Source organism: Harpia harpyja, chromosome 12 (assembly GCF_026419915.1).
Source record: "Harpia harpyja isolate bHarHar1 chromosome 12, bHarHar1 primary haplotype, whole genome shotgun sequence".
Taxonomy (NCBI): Eukaryota; Metazoa; Chordata; class Aves; order Accipitriformes; family Accipitridae; genus Harpia; species Harpia harpyja.
The window spans coordinates 45,491,552-45,516,218 of NC_068951.1; the positions used below are offsets into that span (position 1 = coordinate 45,491,552).

Genomic DNA, 24,667 nt, shown 5'->3' on the forward strand with positions numbered 1-24,667 from the left:
GTTTCTATTAAGTTGTAAGAAGTAATAAAGAAATTAATGATGTTTAAGAATGGGGCTAGTCTTTTGGCAGATGGTTCAAGGTGGCATGGATGTTCAGAGATGCATGAAAAAAAGGCATGATTATGAAATGGGGACTGTTTGCAATTCACACTTGGTTTTTCCCTAGGCTTAAATATAAATCATATTGTATATCTACATAAATGATAATCCCACATTCTTATGGATTCGTGGATATTGTTTGCACACAGAAGAAAGAAAATTGACCAATCCACCGGTACTCCTACCAAACATCTTAGAGAATCTTGCTGATTTCATGCATGCAAACCATGGAGCTGTTTATTTTGAAAATGTTAGAAACATTTGAAAAAAAGGCTTTATTATCTGGATGAAAAATAGTATGTGTGGGGTAGGCATTCAAAGCAGAAAACCCCTAGAACTGCTAAACATTCCTAAAGTGAATGGTGCCATTTCACTGAGGAAAGCAAACAAACAGGGTATTCTATTTAGACTCCAACTCAGCCATGGGGAAAATACAGGCTTATCTTTAGGCAAACAGGGTCTATTGAGATAGATTTTGCTATGCTGGATGAGAGCAATGAAATACCTTAAAATTACACCTGTAAACTCTTAACCCTTTATCTTGGTCCTGTATGTGTCCTTTCTACTTTTCAATAACTTCTGTCTCTGATCATGGCAAGTCTTGAGCTTGGCAGACAGGAGACACAAAGAACAGTATCAATTTTGACAGTTTTTTTCCAAAGTAGTATTATTAGTGGCTGTACCTAATAACTGGCAAGGCTTGGCTGTCTTTAATTCATCCTTTTTTTTTGTGATTGCATCTTGTCAATTTACATTTCTGCTCTACCACAGGCTGGTATCTCCTATTTTAGTGGCTTAAATCAAAGAAAGAGATGTATAAGGCATTCTTGTTGGACATACTGATTCTGCAACCCTCTTTATCCATAATCCAGATATTGGCATCTCCATTGACATAGCCAGACTCAACTGTCACTTGATGGCTCAGCTTCTAAATGGGCAGTTTATTAATTTGAAATTGGCAGTGAGAATACTAAAGGTTAACAGTGGGTTGCATTTAAAAATTTAACAACTTGTTTCACACGGGGCTTTTGGATGTAAGGCAAGTTAAACTCGATCTAGTCAATTTATGTCCCGATTCAATCTGAAAGATGGTGTCTCTAACAAGGTGCTATGAACTGTGCCTGGTAGCAAAACCAAGATTCCTGTAAGGAATATTAACTGCCTTGAAATCTAGACATAACTCTGATGGTGCTGTTTGGGGCAATGTGACCATCTGGCTCTCCAGCTGCAGAATGCAGACCTCACCCTGACACCAGCAGAGAGAAGTGGGCCACAGAGCCAGGACAAAGCTCACACCATGCTGGCATATGAGAAACCCTTTCCTGAAGAAATGTTCCTGAACCTGAGGCGCATGTGCTGCCTGGTGAAATCCACACATAAAATACCCCAGGCACACCTGGAAGATGCATGCAGATTTGGGTTCATAAACTTCTGTAAGTGAGGAGTTAATGCTGAAAGCTAGAATTAAGAGTTCCAGCATTATTTGTTCCTCACAGCCAATGCATTTTGCCAGAGTAATATGATGCTGTGTCTGGAACATCATTCATTTAAAACGCTTCGACTGGAAATAGCTGTAGAGACTCAGTTTTGACCACTAATAATTGTGGGCAGAGATTTATAGTAAAATACTGTGGAGCCCATCCACCTTTGCATTTTGGGGCATATTATTCCTCGTGTAGGTAAAAGTGAGTCTCACTGAAGTACAATTTCCTGATTGCTAATTCTTCACATGTTGGATGGAGGTTTTTTCCACATTGAAAAAGAATAGGGTGGCAGAGGACAAATGAAGCTCCTCAGAACTTTAAAGGGTGTTTACCTGCAGAGGTTTGCAGCAGGTCAGAAGAGCAGCATAGGCAGCAGACTATAAACACATCATTCAGATTAGGGACTTATGAAATTGTGGGGTTTCAATTCAATCTCACTGGGACCTCTTGTTGAGACTTTTTTTTTCAGAATATTCCATTTTGGGTTGTTTTTTTCTCAAGGAAAATTTTTGAAGTAAAAGATCAGCTTTGTATTTTCAATGCAGTTTTGAGGGCTTTCAGAACAGTCATAGCATTTCAGCATCCTCAGTATGAGAAATGAGGTATTGTGGTTTAAAACAATAAGGGGATATTCATGACACCAAACTGCAGACTCATAATTTAACCAATTAAATTAGGTGCTCAGTCTTTTTAAGCCCTATGAGAGTCTACGAGAGGAGAGACGTTCCCACTCTTTAAATACCCTCTGAAGATAATAATACAGGCTTGGGAAGCTCAGTCACCTCTGTCAGTTTTTTTAGTTCCTTAAGAGAAAGATAATAGGAATGTGCTCAAGCACACAAATATCTTAAAGTTTGGGTGAGGTGCGGTTAAAAGTGATGATGGAAATATCTTGCCTGTCAAAAGTTTTTGTTTTATCTTTAAGTAAAAACAACATGCAGTACTTTTGCAAATCAAGAAAGAGTAATTTAGAGGAGTCAAGGGACTAAGGCAAAGGAATGCTCATGTTTTTACCCCCAAATAAATGTGGAGATTTCAAGGATACTGCGTGTGTGTTTTTTTCTCTTCCTCAGTCTGATGGAAATTTGAACAAAAATAAGCCAAATAGCCCACATATACATGAACAACTCTGTTAGCTGAGTATTAAGGAATAACTTTGAATTTAAGTAATATAAGAGAAGATAAACGGTTTCTCATTTTTACCTCAGTTAATTTACAGATGGGGCATACGCAACCTGTACAAGCTGATCTTTCCACTGAACCACCAACCTTCATCCATGATAAAGAAAAAAAATCCCTACAGAAATCATTTTGAGCATGTGACACCAACCTGGGAAATTCCAGAATTTCATCATAGATTAAGTCAGATTTTGAAAACTTGGCTTTGGCCACAGTCATTTAGACAGAAGCAGAATCCTCCATTTAATGCAGATGTGTAGAAGCTTCCAAAAGGTGAGATTATGAACTTCAATATTCTGATAGTGCCTGAAATTTTTTGTATGAATAGTGATTAAAATTGGTAATTTATCTGTATACCACAGTCCTGGTAAATAAAGGTTTAGATTTGTATGTCATTAAAGGAAACGTGGTGTACTTTAGTTATGTTCTAAATCTTAGTCTTCTATGCAAAATAATCATAATTTTTCTGACCATTAAGAAAATAGCTTCAAAGAAGATTGTGGTTATTACGGATATTTTTAAGTTGCCATATAATGAAAAATGTAATTTATAATGAGTGTGACTATGTCAGTGCTCAGAGTGCAGAAGAGATTTTTCAAGAATTCCCAAGTGACTGAAGATACATATTTTTTAATAGAAGTCTTTACAATTTCCAAGTTTACAGGTGGCTTTGTATATCTAAAGCTTCATACACAATCATGATGTAATGGAGGTATGCTTGAAAAGAAATGCAATTGCAAACTTTAGTTAGGTGTTTTTTAAACATCCCATGTTTAAGGTCCAATTTTGTTCTTATTTTTCAATGAGACTAACAGATACAAAATGTTTACAGAACTTGCATAAAGCAAAAGTATAGCCTTCTGCACTGGGTAGTACATTTAGATAATGGCAACAGTTAGGATTACCTGGAGCTTTATACATCTATTATGCTTTTAATCATTGAAGAATGTGGCTTATCCTGTCTGATGGTAGACTAGGAGGAAGATAACATAAATAGTTCATTTTGTGGAATTTCTGAGCCTCATTTCCTTTGGGCAATACTGAAACTGCTTAGGAATGAGATGCAAACATCCCCTGCCTCCATCTGTGACCAGCCGGTCCTTTTCATGTCTAGCTGTATATGCCACACTTTGTGCTAAAATTACATTTCCAAGGGGACTGTGGTGGGTTAGCAGAGCTTATCCATGCATACATCAGTGTGTAAGCTCTGCTCTGATACCAGTGACCTCAGTCCTCTCTTATCTGTCTGTGTTGCACCAGTTTAGTGATTGCTGTGCAGAGGGGAAGAAGCAGTGGTCTGTAGATTCAGAACGAGCAAGGGAAATAGGCAGCAGAAAGTCTGCACCTACAGGGTCTGCCGTGTATTCAGTTATGTCAGCCACAGGAGGAGATACACCAGGGAAAATGGGTGTCATTTGGAGCTTTTCTCAGTGCACTTACAAAGGTGTGTTCTTGTGCCACACGTCACAGAAATTATTTTCTCGGTAGTATACAAGTTATAGAGAGAGTGATAAAGATAGTGAAGAATGTAGTTAAGCTTAAGTCCGTAAATCCATTTAAATCTACAGTGCTTTCAATTCAGCTACAAGATTTACAATCCGATAACAGTCTAAATGGTAATTTGCGTGATAGTAGGTTGGCAGAAATTGAAAAAATTTCTTTGAAGATTATCTGAACTGACGAGGTTACCAGAATCTTTTGTTTACTCTTGACACACAGAGACATTGTGCAACATTTTATTGTGTTCACCAAAACAAACAGGAGCGGGGAGGGGGGAGGTAAGAAGAGTGGGGGTGGAAGAGACAAGAACATATAAAGGGAAATTGCGTGTGCCTGTCCAGTGTTTTTATTTCACGTTTTCCACAAGGTTCATGAATGCAAAATGAAGCTATTCTTCCTAAGCTGCTTGCTGGTTTCTTGCTGTTGCCTAGCTGGGGCAGTGAACAGGGAGTACTACATCGGCATTATAGAGACAGTCTGGAACTATGCACCTGGCGATACCAATATCATATCTGGACAGCTTTTTGCAGAAGAAGAGTAAGTAAAACAGTTTACACCGGTTGAGTTTGATTTTACAGCATTGTCTGCTTTAGACGCTAGTGGCTAGACTGAAAACCTGGTGAAGGCAGTGAAATGAATCATGTTGGTGTCACTGGATTTTCTGTCACACATATAAGGGAATTTTGATTTTTTCCTGGCTTGCTTGAGAATTACATTCCAATGCTCTGCTAATTAAAGGCACTGGGATATGTAGGGTTTTTGTGAATTTGTTGCAATGACACGTTTACTAAGTAGAGCCTAGAAAAAGACCCTGAATGTCTAATGATGTTTAATTTTGAATGGCTAAGGTGCCAGTGCTGAAGAGAAGATTTTTGCTGTTACGTTTTTAAATGTGGAAGTAAGTTTGACAAATTTAAAACTTTCCTATTGAGCACAGGTTTCCTTTTTAGGTATTCATTGTTGGCAGCGGTCATTTTCACTAGTGCAGCAGCACAGCTGGGTCCTTCCATCCACAGCAGAGGAGCTGGGTTGCTTGTTACAAGGCAAGGAGAGTCCTGTGCAGAGTGAGAGCAGTAAGTAGGATGAGGCTAAGTATGGTGAGGAGGAGGGGAGCACCCTGAAGAGTAATCAATAAAGAAAACTCAGATATAAAAAGCATCTGAGAAATATTTGAGAGAAAAAAAAGTTCCTTCCTGCTATTTTTTTCAGTGTCTTTAAAATGAAAGAGGACTATGCTAAAATAAAAACAATTAAGAGAGAAATCAGAAATTAGAAAAAACTTGAAAATACAGTTCTCATTTAGTCTGTAGATGAGGGACTAGAAGATTTCCAGTGGTTTGTTTTCTCTAGTGAGAGCCAACAATATCTCAGCCATAATCTGCCACTTCATCACGCATGAGATGAAGCAGTCAACTTTTAAAATTTTTACTCATAAACTAAGTGACGTGTAAGACACTGCCAGTGATTCAGCAGGCTAGTAATTCTGATAAATGGTGGAAGCAGGGTAACTTGTCTGAAAATTGCAGAGCAGTGTTGTAACAGAACAAGCCACCACCGTTCACTGCACTTTCACTGCTTTTCTCTGGTCTGTGGCAACCTGCAGCATGCTAAATTAATTCCAGTTTTTCAGTGGTTGTATGCCTGCAATAGAGCTGGTCCCTTTTATCATACTTTTCATTTTTAGCTTCTCTGATTCTTCTTCTCCTCCTGAACCCTTCAACTACGAGGCTGTGCTTGTACAGAGATTGATATTTATAGAGGCAGGGAAGAGCAGGAGAAGGGAAGACCGTGGTGTACCTGCTAGAAGGAATACTCTGCGATTGAATGGTAGCTGTTCAGACAGTCCTAGAAGAGCCATAACATATTTGTTTGATTTAATTTGTGGCTAAAAAGCTTCATGCACTAAGACTTCCAGTAAATGAGCTTTTGCAACTAAGATTATGTTCTCCAAGTTTCATGGAGCTCTGAATTGGCATTTTAATTACACTTCAGATCTGTGCTTGCCAAGGAACAAACAATTCCTTCCCCACGTGCTCAAACAATGCTCAGCCTTGTGGGAAATACTTTGCATTTTGGGGCAGTATTAACTTGCTTCACAATATGGCCTGATGGGAATACGAAACCCAGTTGGCTTGGTTTCTCATCGTGTAAGATGAGAAATCAGGAGGCTGCTGAACTTCAGGCAGTGTTGCCTTATCTCCCGGGATTGCCTCCTCCTGGATTAGGTACTCTCACAGCTAGTCCTCCTGAAACGGGCAGGGGAATGTGCAGGGGGATTTGTTGTTGAAGAGACTCTGGAGTTTGAGCTAACAGCATCAGCCAGTAGTAGCACTACTAGTTTGAACAGCCAGTGCTGGCAGTTTCTATCACCATTGTAGTCAGTGTATATAAGAACTTTTTCCACAAAGATAATTCTTCTCAGAGACTAAAATATTTAATGAAAGGTACCTGACCCTCAGCGCAGGCAAAGGTTGGCTCCAAAGCCATTCCCAGTTGATAGTTGTCAGAGACACATGGTGACCGTTCACCTGCAGCTGGTGGTGCTTAGGCAGCATATCCACGATGGCTACACGGTTCAGAGGTATTGATACCATGTGTAGGAAATACTGTCTCCATCAATCTCATTTTGGCTCATGGGTTAGGCTGTTTCCTCACTAACCAAGCTCTCATTTTTCATGTAAGTGTTTCATTAATTGAGAGGAGCAATGGTCCAGTAGTTAAGGCAGTCAGTGATTGAGGAGGTCATTGCTAATTCCCTGCCTCTCATGTAACCTGTTTGTATATTCCTGGGCTGAATCTGTAAAAATGAGACTTTATTAGAGTAAATCCATATCAAGTTATTCTTCATCTATGACTAGTGAGCCAGCTGAGGGCTTGGTCTCACTCATTTCAGCACTCTGCATGCCCGCCCCTCCGCCATGCACACGCTGGACCTTAGCAGCACCTTGTAGTTTTGCTCATGTCCAGACATCTTAAATGTATTTTACAGCAGAAAAGTCTGCTCCTCATTGCAATGGAGCAAGGACCATGCAGTCAACATAATAGCGTGATGATGGAAATTACTATTTTTAACAGGCCATGGAAAATTATACAGCAATTTAAGCATGCAAGTACAAAAGTTTCAAGGAATAAGAACTGTTATTTGCCTTGTCCACATGGTCTCAAATTTGCCCAGAATTGTATCAAATACCCTTATCTTCAGTCTACAAAATAAGTAGAAAAAAAATCAGGTTGGTGCATATTTATTCTCTATATGGGTGCCTAACTCTTTACAATAAGAGACAAACACAGATATAATTGTGCACAGCACTATGGAGGCGTGGTCTTTATTTGAGACCCTACTAATTAACGCCATTCAAATATAAAATGAGCATCTGACACTACAGATGTGTTTCTGTATTTTCTTTACAGGCAGGCTGGCATCTTTCTCAAAAGAGGATCACATAGGATAGGAAGCACTTACAAGAAGGCTGTCTACACTCAGTACACCAGTCAATTATATGATGTGATAGTTGACAAACCTTCCTGGCTGGGTTTTTTAGGCCCTATCATTAAGGGAGAAGTTGGAGATTCCATTATTATTCACTTGAAAAACTTTGCTTCCAGAAGCTACACACTGCATCCACATGGTGTAAGATACACAAAGGAAAATGAAGGTAAGCTTGAGTCCGTTCTGTGCCAGAATTTATCAAAAGTTAATCATTCCTCTGAGCATAAGTGATACTCTCTCATCAAAGAGAAGACTGGTCAAGTAAATAAAGATTTAAAACAGGACATAATCAATTTAAAATAGGAGCTAAGAAGTTTGATAATTTTTTAAGAGTGAAACACAAAGCCAAAAGTGGAATTCATAAAGGCGGCGATTTTAGATCAACATTTCACCTGAAATAAGAGTATTTATGTTTCACCTGAAATAAGGGTATAAAGGCATATAAGAGATGCAGGTATTGAGGATATTTAAAGGAAAAATTAATGCTGTTGTGAAGAAGATCTTGTTAACAGCGATAACTTACAGTTCCAGATTCTTAACACTAAATTTGCGTATATTGTATATAAGGTACACAAGAATTTCTTAAAATGGAGAAACAGCTATTGCTTTGTAATAAATAAATGAGATACAAGTCTGACACACTTTAAGATGTATTGTAGGGTTGCTGTTGTGATTAGTGATGAATTGCCCTTGCAATAGCTGGTCTTGCCACACTCAGGCGATGAGGGATTTTCGGCACCAGACGGCACCAGAATATGGCTCTTGAAAGTTTTATTAGTGGGCCTTTAAAACAGTGTGTGAATTGTTGAGAATATGATGTTGTCTCAAAAGCAGTCTTTAAAAATATTCATTAGAAGAATTTATGAAGTATCAGCCTAACTTCTAATATTTCATGAAGTTTTTTGTTACAGCTAATATATGACTTGATATAGACACATTCTCTGGGAGCAGAACAGTGTGTTATGTAGCAGTACATGCACTTTTTGGAACAAAGTTTAAATTTTTTTTCTGTTACTCTCATTCCAGTGACACCTATATTCCTTGAGGACATATGCAGTATTTTAGAACAGTTTCCAAGATTAATATTTAACAAATGTTTTACAAATATTTGAGCTGTTATCTTTTTAGCAGAAGTACATAGTGCCCTCCTAATAAATTAAGGACTAAATTTAATGTGCCATTAATCGAAGCACTCCCATGGAATTCAAAGGCAAATGAAGAGACACCTAAAGAGATGGAAAAGATCTACTTACCTGATTTTAAAGCTTTTTTTTTTTTAACCTGTATTCAGAAGTTCAGTCCATGTTACTGCAACATGTAGTCAACTTTGAAGCATGGCAGGTGCTATGCTGGCACCATATTGTGAATGTGTTGTGTTAATGGTGGCTGCGTGGCATTCTTCAGGTGCTTTTTATCCTGACAACACCAAAGATTTGCAGAAGAGAGATGATGCTGTGGAGCCTGGAGGCCAGTACACTTATACATGGGATGTGACAGAAGATCAAGGTCCAGCTAAGGGAGATGCAGACTGCATAACCAGGGTTTACCACTCCCACATAGATGCTCCAAGAGATGTTGCCTCAGGGCTTGTTGGACCCTTAATAATTTGCAGGAAAGGTAAACCATAAATATATAAGTAAATAAATACATATGCAAGGTGATTGATAATGTTTATTGATAAGTATCAGTGAAATAATTTACTGGAAGAGGAGAAGATTACAGTTGATTTTGAAATCGCAACTTTTTGTCTTCTCAATTAGCTGCCTTTCAATAGTGTAGGATGTGGTTTGATTTTGTGTGTGACAGTGAATATAATTTGCAGAATACTCTGTCCACAAATCCATGTGAGTGAGATATGTTCATGCTAGTAATGCAAAAGGATGTGTAAATACTGATATGAGAAACAGATTTACTGTAATCTTATCACATGCGATATTTATTCTTAGTAAAGTTCTTTTATAGTATCTGTCAAAACCAATCTTTGTTTTCTGAGCATGTCTGTAAGTTTATGTGTACACTTACACTCAGGAAAAGCAGCAAAATACGAAGTGACCAGCCCTACTGATACTACACTTAAAACTGATGAAAAGATAATGTCAGTTGCCAAAGACTTTGAATATACCACTCTCTTTTTCAGATACAATGAATAAGGACAGTGATAAACACTTTGATGCTGAATTTATCCTTATGTTTTCTGTGATGGATGAAAATCTCAGTTGGTATCTAGAGGATAATATCAGGACATACTGTTCTGAGCCTTCCAAAGTTGACAAAGATGATGAGGACTTCCAGGAAAGCAATAAAATGCACTGTGAGAGAACATTATACTAATGTTGCTTGTCACTGATGTGGTGAAGTAATATTTTTATGTGTTGTCTCTTTTAAAGATGAGCTGTAGATAATTTCTTTTTTTTAAGCAGGGCTTTTTCTTGGAGGATTAAGAAAGGTTCTTTTAAATAAAAAAAAAAATTAAAAGCGATGGCAAGTATTGTACAATCTAATCTTTGTAGTTGTGATATAAAATTCTTAGGGGCCAAGAACATTTTGCCAGTATAATTTCCCAGGCGCTCTAAACAGAGTTGTTACTTTGTTCTGTTTCTTAGTCCTGAACTCTGCACTATAATATTGCAGTTTAGAAAAACAGTTTTTACTGTTAGTGTCAACAAAGAAGATACCTTTGGCTCTGACACGGATTCCAGAATCATAGCAGGAACTGCTGTTCATTCAGATAGTTGTGGAGATGAAGTGTGTGTCTGATAGTGGCTCACTTTCAAAGGTGCAGTTTTGTTTTAAGCCTCTCTCTATTTTGAAGAATAGAGCAATAGTTGTGTGACACCTGCTTTTGAAGAAAAGATCCTAAGGTCTGTGAAGGTAACTGTAATAAATAACATTTCTTTTAGCAATCAATGGGTACGTGTATGGATACCTCCCAAACCTCACAATGTGTGTGGAAGATAAGGTAAAATGGCATCTTTTTGGCATGGGTAATGAAGCTGATATCCATTCAGCCTACTTTCATGGACAGACCTTAATAGAAAGGCATCATCGAGTTGACACCATCAACCTCTTCCCAGCCACATTCATTGATGCTGTCATGATACCAAGGAGTCCTGGGGAATGGCTGCTCAGCTGCCAAGTGAATGACCATATCGAAGGTACAGTGTAAGTTCCAGTGATCAGAATTTGTTTTAGCTTAAGCTAACAGTTTAGTGAGTCACTTTAGCAGTACTCCTGACCTGGTTATATGCCAGACAATATTCTCCTCTAGGTAACAAAACTCTCATAGTAATTGAAATGCCTAGAAGTGCATTAGATGAGCTTAAGCATGTAGCCACGGAAATCAAGGAAATTCTTGTCCATAATGGAAATTGTTATCAGTTGGCAGCAATTGGCACAGCTGCACTTTTGCAAGCCTCAACTTTAGACAAACAATAGCATGATGTTTGTCCCTTACTGAAGGTAATTAATCACAATTTTCCATTTGCCAACAAAAAAGTTGGGGCTCATTCTGTGTTTTGGCACAGGGCACACGACAGGCAGGCTCACTTGCCTCCTGACAAAGGCATGTTCTGGAAAAAGCATTGGCTAATAAGCAGAGATGATCTGCATTTCTCTTCCCTGTATCTTCCTGTATTTCCAGTGTTTGATAGACATATGAAATACTCAGAAGCTAATTCGACGCTTTTCCATGATCTATATCCCTGTAAGTGAATTAGAGAAGTAATTTGTCACAAAAGTGGGGAGGAACACAGAATTCAAATTCATTCTCCAAGATTTGAAAATTCTGATATAAAAAAAGAGTATGTTTAACCTGCAGATTCAACTACACAGACGTTATAAGTTTTGAAATAGCTATCATGTCAAGCAGCGTCCTGATGTGGCTGCAGCATCCTGGTCAAGACACAAATTTTACAAATGGGCCTAATCCATAGCTGTAAAAGGACTCTCTTTATTATATTATTTGTATCTCCAACAAGCAGATTTCCTAACAGACCTTTCTCCTAGGGTGCAGAGACCCAGGAGTTTCACAAGTAAGCTGATTAGATTTAGGGGGAAGATGGTCAGTCTTGGTAGCACCTGGCCTTAACTGAAGTGCTAACTGACAGTGCTGTTCCCACTCCACCCTGCTTTTCTCTTTAACTACTATGCCAGTTGCAGCTTTACAAGCAGAACGCACTTCACCACACCTGTCTGCCTACTGTAAATACCACGGCTGTGCTTCTACAGCCTAGCCCAGCTGGCGTGCATTCTTTTATATCATTCATCTTCCTTTTCATTTATGATTTGCATATCCATCAATGGTATGGGAATTCTCCAGGGAAGAGAAGAGCTATTGGAAGCAGGGAAAGAGAAAACAAAGTGCAGTTCCTTCTCCCTAGTTTTCTCTACCTCCTCATTTTTTTCCAGGTGGTATGCAGGCCCTCTTTAAAGTAAAAGATTGCAGGAAATCCACAACTGATCACAATGAGAGTACAAAGATAAGACAGTACTTCGTTGCTGCTGAAGAGGTCATCTGGAATTATGGCCCATCTGCAGTGAACCATTTTACAGGACAAGAACTAATCGCTGACAGGTAAGTGCTTCTAATTAAAGAAGTTTTACTTTCCAAGCAAAATTGATATGAACATGCTAAATAAGGTAAGCCACACGGTAGAACTTCTAAGCAGAATTTCTCATTGTCCTTGCTTCTGCTTAAATATCAATGCTAGGATAAACATCAGACCAAATTAGGTCTATTGTTTTCCTTGTAATCTTACTATAAATTTCGCTGTAATGTTAGTAATTTCACTGGGATGAAGATGAATTGTAATGTCACATGTAGGCAGTGACCCCTGATGATTCAAGATGATTGATTATTCTGAGTTAGAGAACAAAGCTAGGAATTCATGATTATCTCCTTAGCTGATGAAAATCATGCTAACAGCATCTCAGCTAGCAAACAACTTGCACGAGGTAGCTTTGCCCTTTGCTCTGTGTTTACGTATTTAAGACATGGATCAGTTCACTGAATACATTGATTCCTCAGATTTTTCATCTGTAAGTTAAAGAACACTCACCTGCTCCACAAGGGATGAGGCACAGTTCATTATTTGAATAGTGCTTGTAAAACATTGAAAGATCCTTTTTTGAAGACTAAAAGTGTAGACTAAATCTTCTCACTTTCTTTTTAGATGTTACATATTCTTGGTGTTTATATCTACTGTTGAATTATTTGGGACTTTTAATAAAAAGAAGAGTAAACTTCAGGTTACAAAATGTTGACTAGAAATCATTATTGATGAGTCTCTAAGCATGCTAGCTTTATAAAGGGCAACGGAGCAGTGTCTTTTTCTTAAAGAGAAGTTAGTCAAGGATAATGGATTCCTGCACATCCTTATATGGGACTGCCTGTAAGTGTGTGGCCACATCACTGAAAGGAGACCCGAAAGACAAACTCAGCACATCATACCACAGAAAATAGGGTTGAGGTCCTGACTGCCTCAGGAGTCAGCTCATAAAACTGAGCATTATGACTTAAACTGTTTGCATCTATTGCAATTTCTTTTACACAGTGAATCTCACATATTTTTTGAACAAAGTGAGACAAGAATTGGTGGCTCTTACAAAAAAGCTATTTACAAAGAATACACAGATGGTTCTTTCACTGAACATAAAAAAAGACTCGCAGAGGAAGCGCATCTCGGACTCTTAGGTAAGATATCTAAAATTATTTCATGTCAAAGATTTATGAGAGTAAACTATCACTTCCACGGGCTAGCCACAGTGCCCCTCTGCCTCCAAGGGAGGGGCCCTCAGCTCTCCCTGCCTCCTGCAGATGCTGGTGCCTGTGGCTTCCTCCAAGAGACACCTCAGGGTGTAAGAAAGCTCTTGAAGGCAATGCTGTGGTGGTCCCCGCCTTGCCTGTGGGAATAGGCCATGATCTCCAAAGGCCAGTCTCTGAATTACAAGGCCAGGCTAGGCAGGTCTAGCCCTATTTACAACCTGGCTGCTTCTGGCATCTCTCTGGACTGAGTCTGGGGTTGGTGCTAATGTCTGTAGGTCCCTTTCCAAAGGGAGGAACTGTCCTGCACATCACTAGGCCTCCATGAGGAATTGGGAACGGAGCAGTCCAGTGGCTGCTGGGCTGCCGTGTGATTCAGGCCACGTGCCAGGGACCTAGTCTGCGGCCACACAGGCCCAGGGGCAGTTCCCCATGCAATGGGAAAAGCATCCAGCCATTTATTGCCATAAGCTTGTGGTGATCTGTACCTCACTTGACAGGAACATCTTGTAATTAGACCGTGTGCTCTTTCCTAGGACCTGTTATCAAGGCTGAAGTGGGTGACAGCATCAGGGTGACCTTCCGAAACAATGCCAGCCACCCGTTTAGCATTCAGCCCCATGGTGTGAGTTATCGCAAGAGTGACGAGGGAGCATTGTACGGTGCTGCCTCCAGAGGTACGCCTATAGACGGGGATCCTGCAAGCACCCGAGAACAAGCTGTCACACATGTTGATGTATTAAAGGTGATAAAATAAACAATGTTCATTCCTACTGTTGGTTTCTATAATAGGTACTGAATCTCCAGCCTCTCACGTGAGTCCTGGTGCTACATTTACGTATGAGTGGAATGTGCCAGAAGATGTGGGCCCCACAGACCAAGATCCAGACTGTTTAACCTGGCTTTATTACTCAGCTGTGGATGCGGTCAGAGACACCAGTTCTGGCCTTGTGGGTCCTCTCCTGGTGTGCAGGAAAGGAGCTCTTCTTCCTTCTGGGAAACAGGTCAGTCAAAGAAGAAAAAAGGAAGTATTTGCATCACGGTAGCTGAATCTGCTGTCTCCTCCTGAATTGTGCCTTCAGGGCCTGCCACACTGAGGACCACTCAGCAACACCTCCTCTCCACATCACAGTCACATCCATGTGCTGAGGGGAATACATAAAATGAAGGAAGTGAGTTTGCTTTTTGGTTTTTTTAAAAAAAGCAAAATATGTCTGGCTCCAGATAGGCAGGCACTGAACTGTGAAACCACCATCACCGTGAGCAACCACTGGCATTCAAGTCTCAGCTAGGATGAGAATGACTAGAAAAATATAGACTTTAAAGACCAAAACACACATTCATTTCCCAAAGTGGTTCCTGCTGGTAGAAAGAGCATTAGCAGCAGATATCTAGTCACCAGATAACAGCAATTAGAGAGCTTTGAGATTATCAGAATGAAGTATCAATGTATGCATCTATCCTATTTTGTGAATTATACTTATAAATTATTATGCGTATAGAATTTTTCCCCTGACATTTTCTGTTCACTCATTTCTATTTTCCTTTGTGCTATTTCTTCTCAACAGAAAAATGTGAACATGGAGTTTTTTCTACTTGCCACAGTATTTGATGAGAATCTGAGCTGGTACTTGGATGACAATATTTTGATGTTTACACTGAATCCTAATAAAATTGACAAAGATGATGAGGACTTCCAAGAGTCTAACAAAATGCACTGTAAGAAAATTATTAGTTAGCCAAATATTCATTTCTACAATAAGATTTTTACTTTTGTGATCTCATGTTGGAGACTGGAAACTGTATAGTGGCAGAGACATTTCACTCCTTTCCATTGGAAACAAAATCATGTTTGAATGCAATTCAATTTCAGCTAAATGTGGTAGTTCAAAATGCCAGCTGCTCAGTGTCTTGCATGGCCGTTGAGCATTTAGCACTGTTAAGTACTACTTTGAGCAAACAGGAGGAGGAATTAGGTCTGTAGCCCACATGCAACCCCTACGAATGCAACCAGGCAGCAAGAGAAAACTGACTTCTGCCCTACAGATGATGTAGCTGAAAGGAGGATTTTCACAGAATCGCAGACTGGTTGAGGTTAGAAGGGATCTCTGGAGGTCATCGGGTCCAATCCCCCCTGTTCAAGCAGGGTCACCCAGAGCTGGTTGCCCAGGACCATGTCCAGGTGGCCTTTGAATACCTCCAAGGATGGAGACTCCACCACCTCCCCAGGCAGCCTGTGCCAGGGCTCGGTCCCCCTCACAGTGAAAAAGTGTTTCCTGATGTTCAGAGGGAACCTCCTGTGTGCCAGTGTGTGCCCATCGCCTCTGGTCCTGTCGCTGGGCTCCACTGGGAAGAGCCTGGCTCTGTGCTCTTTGCACCCTCCTGGCAGGTGTTTATATCCATTGACGAGATCCCCCTGAGCCTTTTCTTCCCCAGGCTGAACAGCCCCAGCTCTCTCAGCCTCTCCTCGTAGGAGAGAGGCTTTCTTGTCCCTTCATCATCCTTGTGGCCCGTTGTTGACTCTCTCCAGTATGCCCATGTCTCTCTTGTACTGGGGAGGCCAGCACTGGACACAGCACTCCAGGTGCAGCCTCACCAGTGCTGAGCAGAGGGGAACGATCACCTCCCTCGACCTGCTGGCAATACTTTGCCTAATGCAGCCCAGGATATCATTCACTTTCTTTGCAGTAAGGGCACATTGCTGGCTCGTGTTCAACTTGGTGTCCACCAGTACCTCCAGGTCCTTTTCTGCCAAGCTGCTTTCCAGCTCAATTTGTCTGAAGCCTTTCTACAATAGCATCTGCAATCTCACCTTCATAATCTGACCTGCTGGCAACGCTCTTCCTAATGCAGCCCAAGATACCATTAGCCTTCTTTGTAGCAAGGGAACATTGCTGGCTTATTTTGTGTTCGTGGCTGAGTCTGGATTCCTTTACCAGCACTATGGCCCCCTTAGAATGAAAATCTTTGCTTCTTTACTAGGGCAGAGCTGAGTTTCACACTGATTGTGTTTTGGTACTGTAGAAACAGCTTTCAAGTTTCATGTGGAAGAACATTTTTATCTTCAGTACCTAGTTCTGCAAATAAGTCCTAATCTTTAAACATATTTGCTTGTGCTCTTTCTTAAATTTTGCCTTCAGGGGCATTCCTACTATTTACAGAGCCTTGATACTGAGCATTAAGTGGTACACGTGAGGCTCAGGCTTTGAAAATTTTGCAGAGTAGCTAGAAAGGATTAGTAACTCAAACTAAAAAACACTTCAGACTGTCTCCACTGTGTGGCTGGAGGGTCTTGCAGGGTATAAAGCAGGATGCTTTATGCATCCTGTACACTTGACAGGTATAAAGCAGTGGAAGTTCCAGTTGGTCAAGTCAGCTACCTGTGCTTTAGACATTGAAAAGGAACAGTTAGAAATTGTTTTAGAACAGCGGGTTTTAAAAGTTGTTTTGCTTGAATTGATTCTCTAATTTTGCTGATGTGATAAAGTATTTTATTATTGATATTTCTGTCAGTCTAAGGCATCACATTACAGCTGAAGTATGTATTATTTAATCTGTATTGCAGAATTAAGTAATGTGTTAATCAAGGTGGGTTTTGTTTCCTCAAATCTTCTGCAGCCATTAATGGTTATATGTATGGAAATCAACCTGGTCTTGAGATGTGTAAAGGAAGCGTGGTTTCCTGGCATTTGATGGGCTTGGGGTCAGAAGTCGACATCCATGGGATATACTTTTCAGAAAACACATTCGTAACTAAAGGAACACGAAGAGATACAGCAAATCTTTTTCCACATACGTTCCTTACAGCTGTTATGAAGCCTGATTCTGAAGGTAAATGTCTTGTTTAAAAATCCTGTTACTAGTTTAGAAACTGTTTACCTATGAACATTTTATGCTTAGAGACAAGCTTTAAATAGCTGATATTTTGATCCTTTGTGAGCTAAAACTGTGTGCAGCTGTGTTTGAAGGGCAGCAAACTTGTGTTCATAGGATATAAGCTCTTAATGCTAGATTCTTCTGGCTTCTATGTACGCTGAATTTTATTACTACAAGTAGCCATGCTGCACAAAGAATTTGGATCTTATAGGAGCAATAGCCTGTGTCTCAGTCTCTAAACACTAAATCAACATAGGTAATACAATCTCAAGATCTACTAGTAACAGATATTTATCCTCAAGTCTTTGTTTCTTGTACGACCTCTAGGAGTTTTTGAAGTGTCATGCCTGACAACAGATCACTACACAGGGGGCATGAAACAGAACTACAAAGTGAAACAATGCCATTGGTGGAATGTGGATTTATCTATGTATTTGCATGAAAAGACTTACTATATTGCTGCAGTGGAAGTTGAATGGGACTATTCTCCTAACAGGACATGGGAATTTGAGAGGCATCAATACCATGAGGAAAGGTACTTTGGAATACAGGCAAGGGAAAAAAAACCAAAAAAGCAAAGGAGCAACTCACTTCTCCTCTGAACCTTTTCCTCCTCCAGGCATTTCTAGACATCCTTTCTTTGCATATATATTTTCAGGGCTCACTTGAATTTGTGGTCCTTCTCCACTAATGTTGCCATGTAACTGTGAGCCAGACAGCATGATGTTCATGAAATGGTCCAGCATAAATCTTCTGTGGGGCACCTGCAAATTTTCATGAATCCTGGATAGTGCATGCACATTTATTATTTCCTGATGTTGGTACAGTCCTTGATGCTTAAAATGTTCATTAATTTGTCGATACGATGACTACTTTGTCCTGATATTTGATTACCTACCATATGTAGCACATCTTTGTCTCATGTTTATCTGTACTCTGAATAAGGTTCTTTTTTACTCCTCTCCATTTCATTAGTTTACACAAGAGAAGTCCATGACTGAATCCGTTCACTACGAAGCTTGTCACCTTGATGTTTTATTCCCAGTATTTGAATCTCAGTGAGAGGGAACTGATTGGATCAAATAATTTATGCCAATTAGCAGAAGAGGCTAAACAATGAACTGACGAATTTCTACATGTTCCACCTGTATAACTTCATTTGAGGTTAAAGTAGTAGATTGTAACTGCCTGTATTTTTTTTATTGACTTAATTGTATTTTCTTTTTCCTGAGTTTGATAGCATATCTCCTTGCCTTGCACACCACAGTGGACTCTGTCATAGTTCTAAGCACAAGTACTATAGACTATGCTGTTACCAGACTTTTTTTCCCACTGTCTCCAGCTCCCATAATCTCAGCAGAGAATCAGTCCCTCACATTTCATTTCAGCAAGGCACTTAAGCTTTACAAGTTTTAGCCTTCATTTCAGATCTACAGAAGTCACCGAGGGCTCTATTTTTTGGTATGCAAGTTGTTGGATGACTTCTTGCAATGTGAAATACTGGTCAGGCTGAGCACTCAGTATTCTCTCAAATATTATATAGACTTGGTCTATTTATAGTGGGTTTTTTTAACCTTCTAGGTTAAGAGAAACCTCCTAGCTTAACAAGAATGTTTTCATGTTGAAGATACTAGTGGTCTATGAGATTACAGTTTCACTGAGCTGGATTTTTGTTTGATGGTCAATTGACATACTTGCAAAAGATGTTTTAAAATACATGAAGAAATGTACAACATATTCTTATCTCTATTTTCTTTTTTTTTGTTTGTTTGCAGCCCTGGCAATCCATTTTTAAATAAAGACGACAAATTCATTGGCTCAAAATACAGAAAGGTAGTATATCGCGAGTACACTGATCAGACATTCAGTACTCTCAAACCCAGAGGAGAGGAGCAGCAGCACCTGGAAATTCAAGGTACAGTCATCATGAAGTTCAGTTTTGAAACTGGGAAAAATGTAGTGAAACAAAACAAGAAGATACTATTTGAATAATACCGAGTATAGTTCTACCCACACAAAGCACCTAAACCTACATGGAATTGCTACTTTTATCATGGTGCTTTCCTTGCAAGATGACATTGCTTGCTTTACAAGAAAAAAACCTGCTTGGCTGCCTGATCACAGGTCAGTATTTTCAAAGTCAGCATAAAACTGGGCAGCAACATCCAAACTGACTTCAAATATACGGTAGGTGTTGGAGCTTTTGAGATTTAGGCCTCTACTTAGATGCCTACCTTCAGCTACTCAAGTTAACATATCACAGTGAATGACATTATCTGTGTACAGTTTTTAGTTGAATTATAAGCCAATGATGTATATTTGAACATAACAACCTCTCTCTCTCTGCTCTGATCTTCTGTAAAACCGAGTTAATCTTTCTTTTCAATCCAACAGGGCCACTGCTTATGTCAAATATTGGAGATAAAATTATAATAGTTTTTAAGAACTTGGCATCAAGACCTTATTCTATACATGCCCATGGAGTGAAAACAGACAGTTCTGTTGTTGCTGTAACTAACCCAGGTATCAAAGCATCCTTGTTTATTTCTAGCAGGTAACGTCAAGCCTTCTAGCAAGGTTTAGCAAGCTTTCATTTTAGGATAGCAGGGAAGATTTTATTTTTGTTTGTTTGTTTTTACCTTAGGTTCTTAAATTTTTTATGCCAATTATGACAAATAGTTCTACAATTAAAACGGCCCTGCTAACTATCGCTGTGTATCCTAGCCCTTGACAGATCAGTAATTTTTTGACATAGCATCAAAAAGGCTGCACCTTTCATGAAAGCAAACAGATTTAGCTACATAGGGAGAGCACAGCTTATGGTACCTATTATTTCAGAAGTTCCTCTGTGATCTTTACAAAAGATACAATTGTTTTTATTAAGAATGATAAACTGGACAGCGCAGCCACACGCACAAAAAAATGTTGGCAAGAAGAGTCCGGGATCTGCAGAAGGGAAATAACAATAAGCTAGCTAGTGCAGTAATTGGGAAGAGGAAGTTCAAGAAAAATATAAACTGTAAATGGAGATAACATCTGTTTCAGGATGACCTCTTATAGGTCAGCACACAGAAAACTTCTAAAATTAATCGATATTTATTCAATTCAGGTGAAACAAAAATGTATGTCTGGAAAATCCCAGAGAGATCTAGTTCTGAGAGAGGAGATCCACATTGTATTGCATGGGCATACCATTCAACGGTGGACATCATTAAGGTACATTATTAATATCAATCTAAAGGGTTTTGTTCTTCCTTACAGCAAAAGGGAGAGGAGTTTGAAACTTTCTGCTTTCTCTGTCAAGCCATTCTTCCCATTACCATATGTTTGAATTTGTCTCTTGAATAATGCAAGAAAGTCAGGGCAGAATTTGAGAGTCACAGCCCTTCATGTTCTTGCTCCCTGGTTTTTCTGCTGTTGGTATAGATCACCTCACTCAGATTCCATTCTTAAAGCTAACACTTTATAGCTTGCTCAATGTCTAATCAGTCATGTGTGGGAAAACTAACAAGCAACTGTGGAACATAAATCTGCCATTTTTGTACAAGCACCCATTAACTTAACATGACTAATAATTTTTAATGGAAATTAATGTATTCTTTCCTTCATGTCTCAGCAAACACGAATAAAAAAGTGTCAAGAAGTATATTTTGAATGGAAACCAAGCTCAAAATCCTAAAACCTAAAAAGAATTTGGAAAAAAAAGATGAGCAAGAAATTAAAAAGGAATAAATGTTTACTTCTAGCAAGAGATGAAAAAGAGGCAGTTACTCTTCATAATCCATTGAACTTGATCCATGGGTAGTATATAACAGTAAAGAAATCACCTTGTTTGTCTCACACTGGCTACCTTTATTCCCAGATACTGACAGCCGTAAAAATAGTAAGAGGATTCATGTCTGCCATTAAAAGTGCTTCTGCTTAGTCACATCTTGTAATTATATGATTTTTCATTTATGATTTCAGGACACTTACAGTGGATTAATAGGCACACTTGTTGTGTGTCATAAACATTATTTGCCATCATTTCACACTAAAAAGAAAGTGCAGTTTGCTCTTCTTTTTATGGTTTTTGATGAAAATGAGTCATGGTACTTGGATGAAAACATTCAAACCTATTCCAGCAACCCACACCTTGTTGATAAAGAGGATGAGGAATTCCTTGAAAGTAATAAAATGCATGGTATGTTTACAATTTAGTTAATGTAACTCTGGAAACTCTATAAAATTATGTGTTTGAAAGTACTGCATATGAATTTGACTTTCTCATCCCTTCTGAATTTCCAGTTCCAGGGTGGATTGCCTGAAAAATTTCACTCAAACTGTTTGAAAACACCCTTAATGCCACTGAATTACTCTTTTTTTTTTTTTTTTTTAAAAAACTATGAAAAATGGTCTTATGTTGAAATTTTGAGGAGAGAAAAGAGTAAAAATGAAATTTGAAATTTTCATTTAATGTCAGAAAACAACTGTTCTGGATAAGTAAGTTGGAAAGGCAATGTGCATCCTGAAAGCATGTCATGGTAAAGCTTACCCTTTACAAACAGCTGCAGGAAATGCAAATCTTTAAGAACTGCAATATTAGCAATGATGTACAGCAAAGAACTTTTCTTTTAACTACATCCTACTTTCTAGTTAAATATGGAATATAATCAGACCCATTCATAATATACTGTCCAATTGTTTTGTTTTTATATACCATTCAAAGCCGTTACTTTTGCCTGGCATTAGCTTTCAAATCTTGTATTCTATTGAAAGTTTAGAGAATAACAATACACAAAATCTTGTTTGTTTTCGCTGTCTTGCTCTTTCCCTCTTTTTAGCCATTAATGGAAAGGTGTTTGGAAATTTACATGGCCTGACTATGCATGTTGGAGATGAAGTAAGCTGGTATTTGATGGGAATGGGCAATGAAGTAGACATTCACACAGCACACTTCCATGGTCACAGCTTTGATTATAAGGTAACAGGTCCTTTCCACTCATTTCTTGCTGCGTTAAGAATGAAAGGTAGATCAAATACCAAGGACTGTACTCTCTGGTGAAAAGTCAGATGTTACAATATTAAGCAGGACTTGTAATTTGACCGTACAGTTTTTATGCCTCAAACCTGTATTTTATCAACATACAAGAGAAGGAGAATATCTGCCAGTAGCATTTGCTGACTGGTAACCTCACAAGTTGTTTTCACAAGGTAGCTGTGAATTTTCATGGCTGTGGTAAAACAACAGCTGTAGTTTTCCTTCATTTCCACGTAGCTGCTAGTTTATTGATCTTTTAAGCATGAAGCAGATGTACAAAGTGATGCTTCTGTAGAAATGACATACAGCAGGTGTCTTTTCACTCAACTGTGATTAAAAAGTTTGGTGGGAATATGCATAAAAGGTAGCTTAAATTACGGCTATCTGGTAATGCCACACTGTTTAACCATTGGGTTTTTTTATCCTGAAGCAAACGGGGGTTTACCGGGCAGATGTCTTTGATCTGTTCCCTGGGACATTTCAAACCGTGGAAATGACCCCGCAGAACCCTGGAACCTGGCTATTACACTGTCATGTTACTGACCACATCCATGCAGGCATGGAAGCAACCTACACGGTGCTCCCAAAGGAAGGTAGGAGCTTATCTATCTCAATAATGTTCATTATGTTTAAAGATGCAGAATGGGGCTCACAGACAGGCCTGTGTACTCAGAACCGGTTCAGGCATCCAACAATATTTCATGGCTTAATATTGATGTCTGGAGGCCAGAACGTTGCAAACTACCCAATCATACTTGCCTCAGCGCTGGTGCTCAGAAAACAGAAATAGCTGAAGGACTAAATGTTAACTGACTATTGCTTCAGCTTCCCATCAATGAAATTAAAATGTCCGATTTTTTTTTTTAAAAAGAATTCATCATGAGACAGAGTAATTCTGTACCCAAGAAGTGCCAGTAGTGTCAGACTCGCACCCAATCTTCATTTAAAACAAAAATAACAGTTGGTAAATAAAGCTAAAGTCGTCATCCCTAACAGTTAAAGTACTGAAAAACGAAAATAGTGTTTTTTCTTTCTAAAAGACATGTTTTAGCTATACAGACACTATTACCTTGCTTTAGCAATATTACCTGTGAAAAAAACTTGTCTTGAAGAATTTTGAAAGTTCTTGTTTCTACAAAGTTAATACAATTTTAAAAGCAACACTTTCCTGTATGCAAAAGACAGAGCGTAATAGGTATGCCTTATAGTTAATTGACAGAAAGAGAACAGTAGGAACATTTCAAAATGTGTGTATGTAGATGTATATATAGATATACAATTATATAATGTACATGTGTATCTATACTAAAAACAGACAGGACTATTAAACACAATCTAGTTCTATTTTATAAACCATTCTGATTTACAGAATATATTGTGCCAAACTTGCACAGATAATAAAAAGATTGACCTAAGAGTACGCAGAGACGCAGAAACAGACTTTACCTTGTAGAAGCAGTACGTTGTTTTTTTTCATAATCAGCCATCTAAAATGCATTAAATTGCACCCTTCAGTGCATTTTAAAGCTGTTTATAAGTGTAATTTGCAATGTCTAGAAGGTACTGGGATCTATTGCTCTCATTTTGGACTCTGTTGTTCATATCCATAGACTATTCTTTTGATTAAATACATGTAACAAAAGCTATTTTCCCCCTTACAGACAAACAGTCTTTGTTCCCAAGATTATTCAATCAGTTCAGATGTAAAGGTATGGCAGGCACACCAGAATGATGAAAACATTTTACCACAGCGATTCTCCAAGGTCTACCTTCAGTGAAGCATTTCTTGAGAAATACTATCTCCTGGACAATTCATCTCCACGTGTGTTTTGGAAGATTTCATTTGGCGGCCCACAGCTAACAAAAGGGCCATAGACTAAGACAGCTGAATGGATCTAACAGCTTATAAATATGTTTTTCTTTAAATAAAAATGGTATCTTTCAAGCTAAACATATTCTAGGCAATGCCTAATGCATGCTATTTAACTGCTGAGGGAACATGGAAGAGCCAAATGAAATGTGCTTTCCTTTTTTTTTCAAGGTTGTAAATAACCCTGTGTAACAGCAAAATTTGTTTTAGGCATCTGCTGTCACATTTTACTAGTCAGATATGTTAGTAGTTATTGCTTGCAAAATAGGAATTTGGTTATCACTTTATCCATAGGTTCACACTTAAAACTTATATACTATGGTATAATTGAGCAGCTAACAAAAAAGTTCTATTATTTCTGTTGAATTATAATTTTATCCAGTAACCT

The 24,667-nt window shown here is 38.8% G+C and overlaps 1 protein-coding gene across 1 annotated transcript; it reads left to right on the forward strand.

The window, feature by feature from the left end:
• Positions 1-2,993: 2,993 nt before the first annotated feature.
• Positions 2,994-24,360, forward strand: CP (ceruloplasmin). The gene is made up of 20 exons (XM_052805100.1): positions 2,994-3,035; positions 4,630-4,799; positions 7,674-7,918; positions 9,157-9,369; positions 9,890-10,063; positions 10,653-10,907; positions 12,160-12,325; positions 13,305-13,444; positions 14,050-14,190; positions 14,306-14,517; positions 15,082-15,232; positions 17,132-17,344; positions 17,717-17,924; positions 19,165-19,304; positions 19,784-19,912; positions 20,499-20,605; positions 21,356-21,572; positions 22,213-22,352; positions 22,840-23,002; positions 24,071-24,360. The coding sequence occupies exons 1-20, from the start codon at positions 3,009-3,011 to the stop codon at positions 24,139-24,141; spliced, it is 3,282 nt and encodes a 1,093-aa protein (XP_052661060.1). The 5' UTR covers positions 2,994-3,008; the 3' UTR covers positions 24,142-24,360.
• Positions 24,361-24,667: the final 307 nt, after the last annotated feature.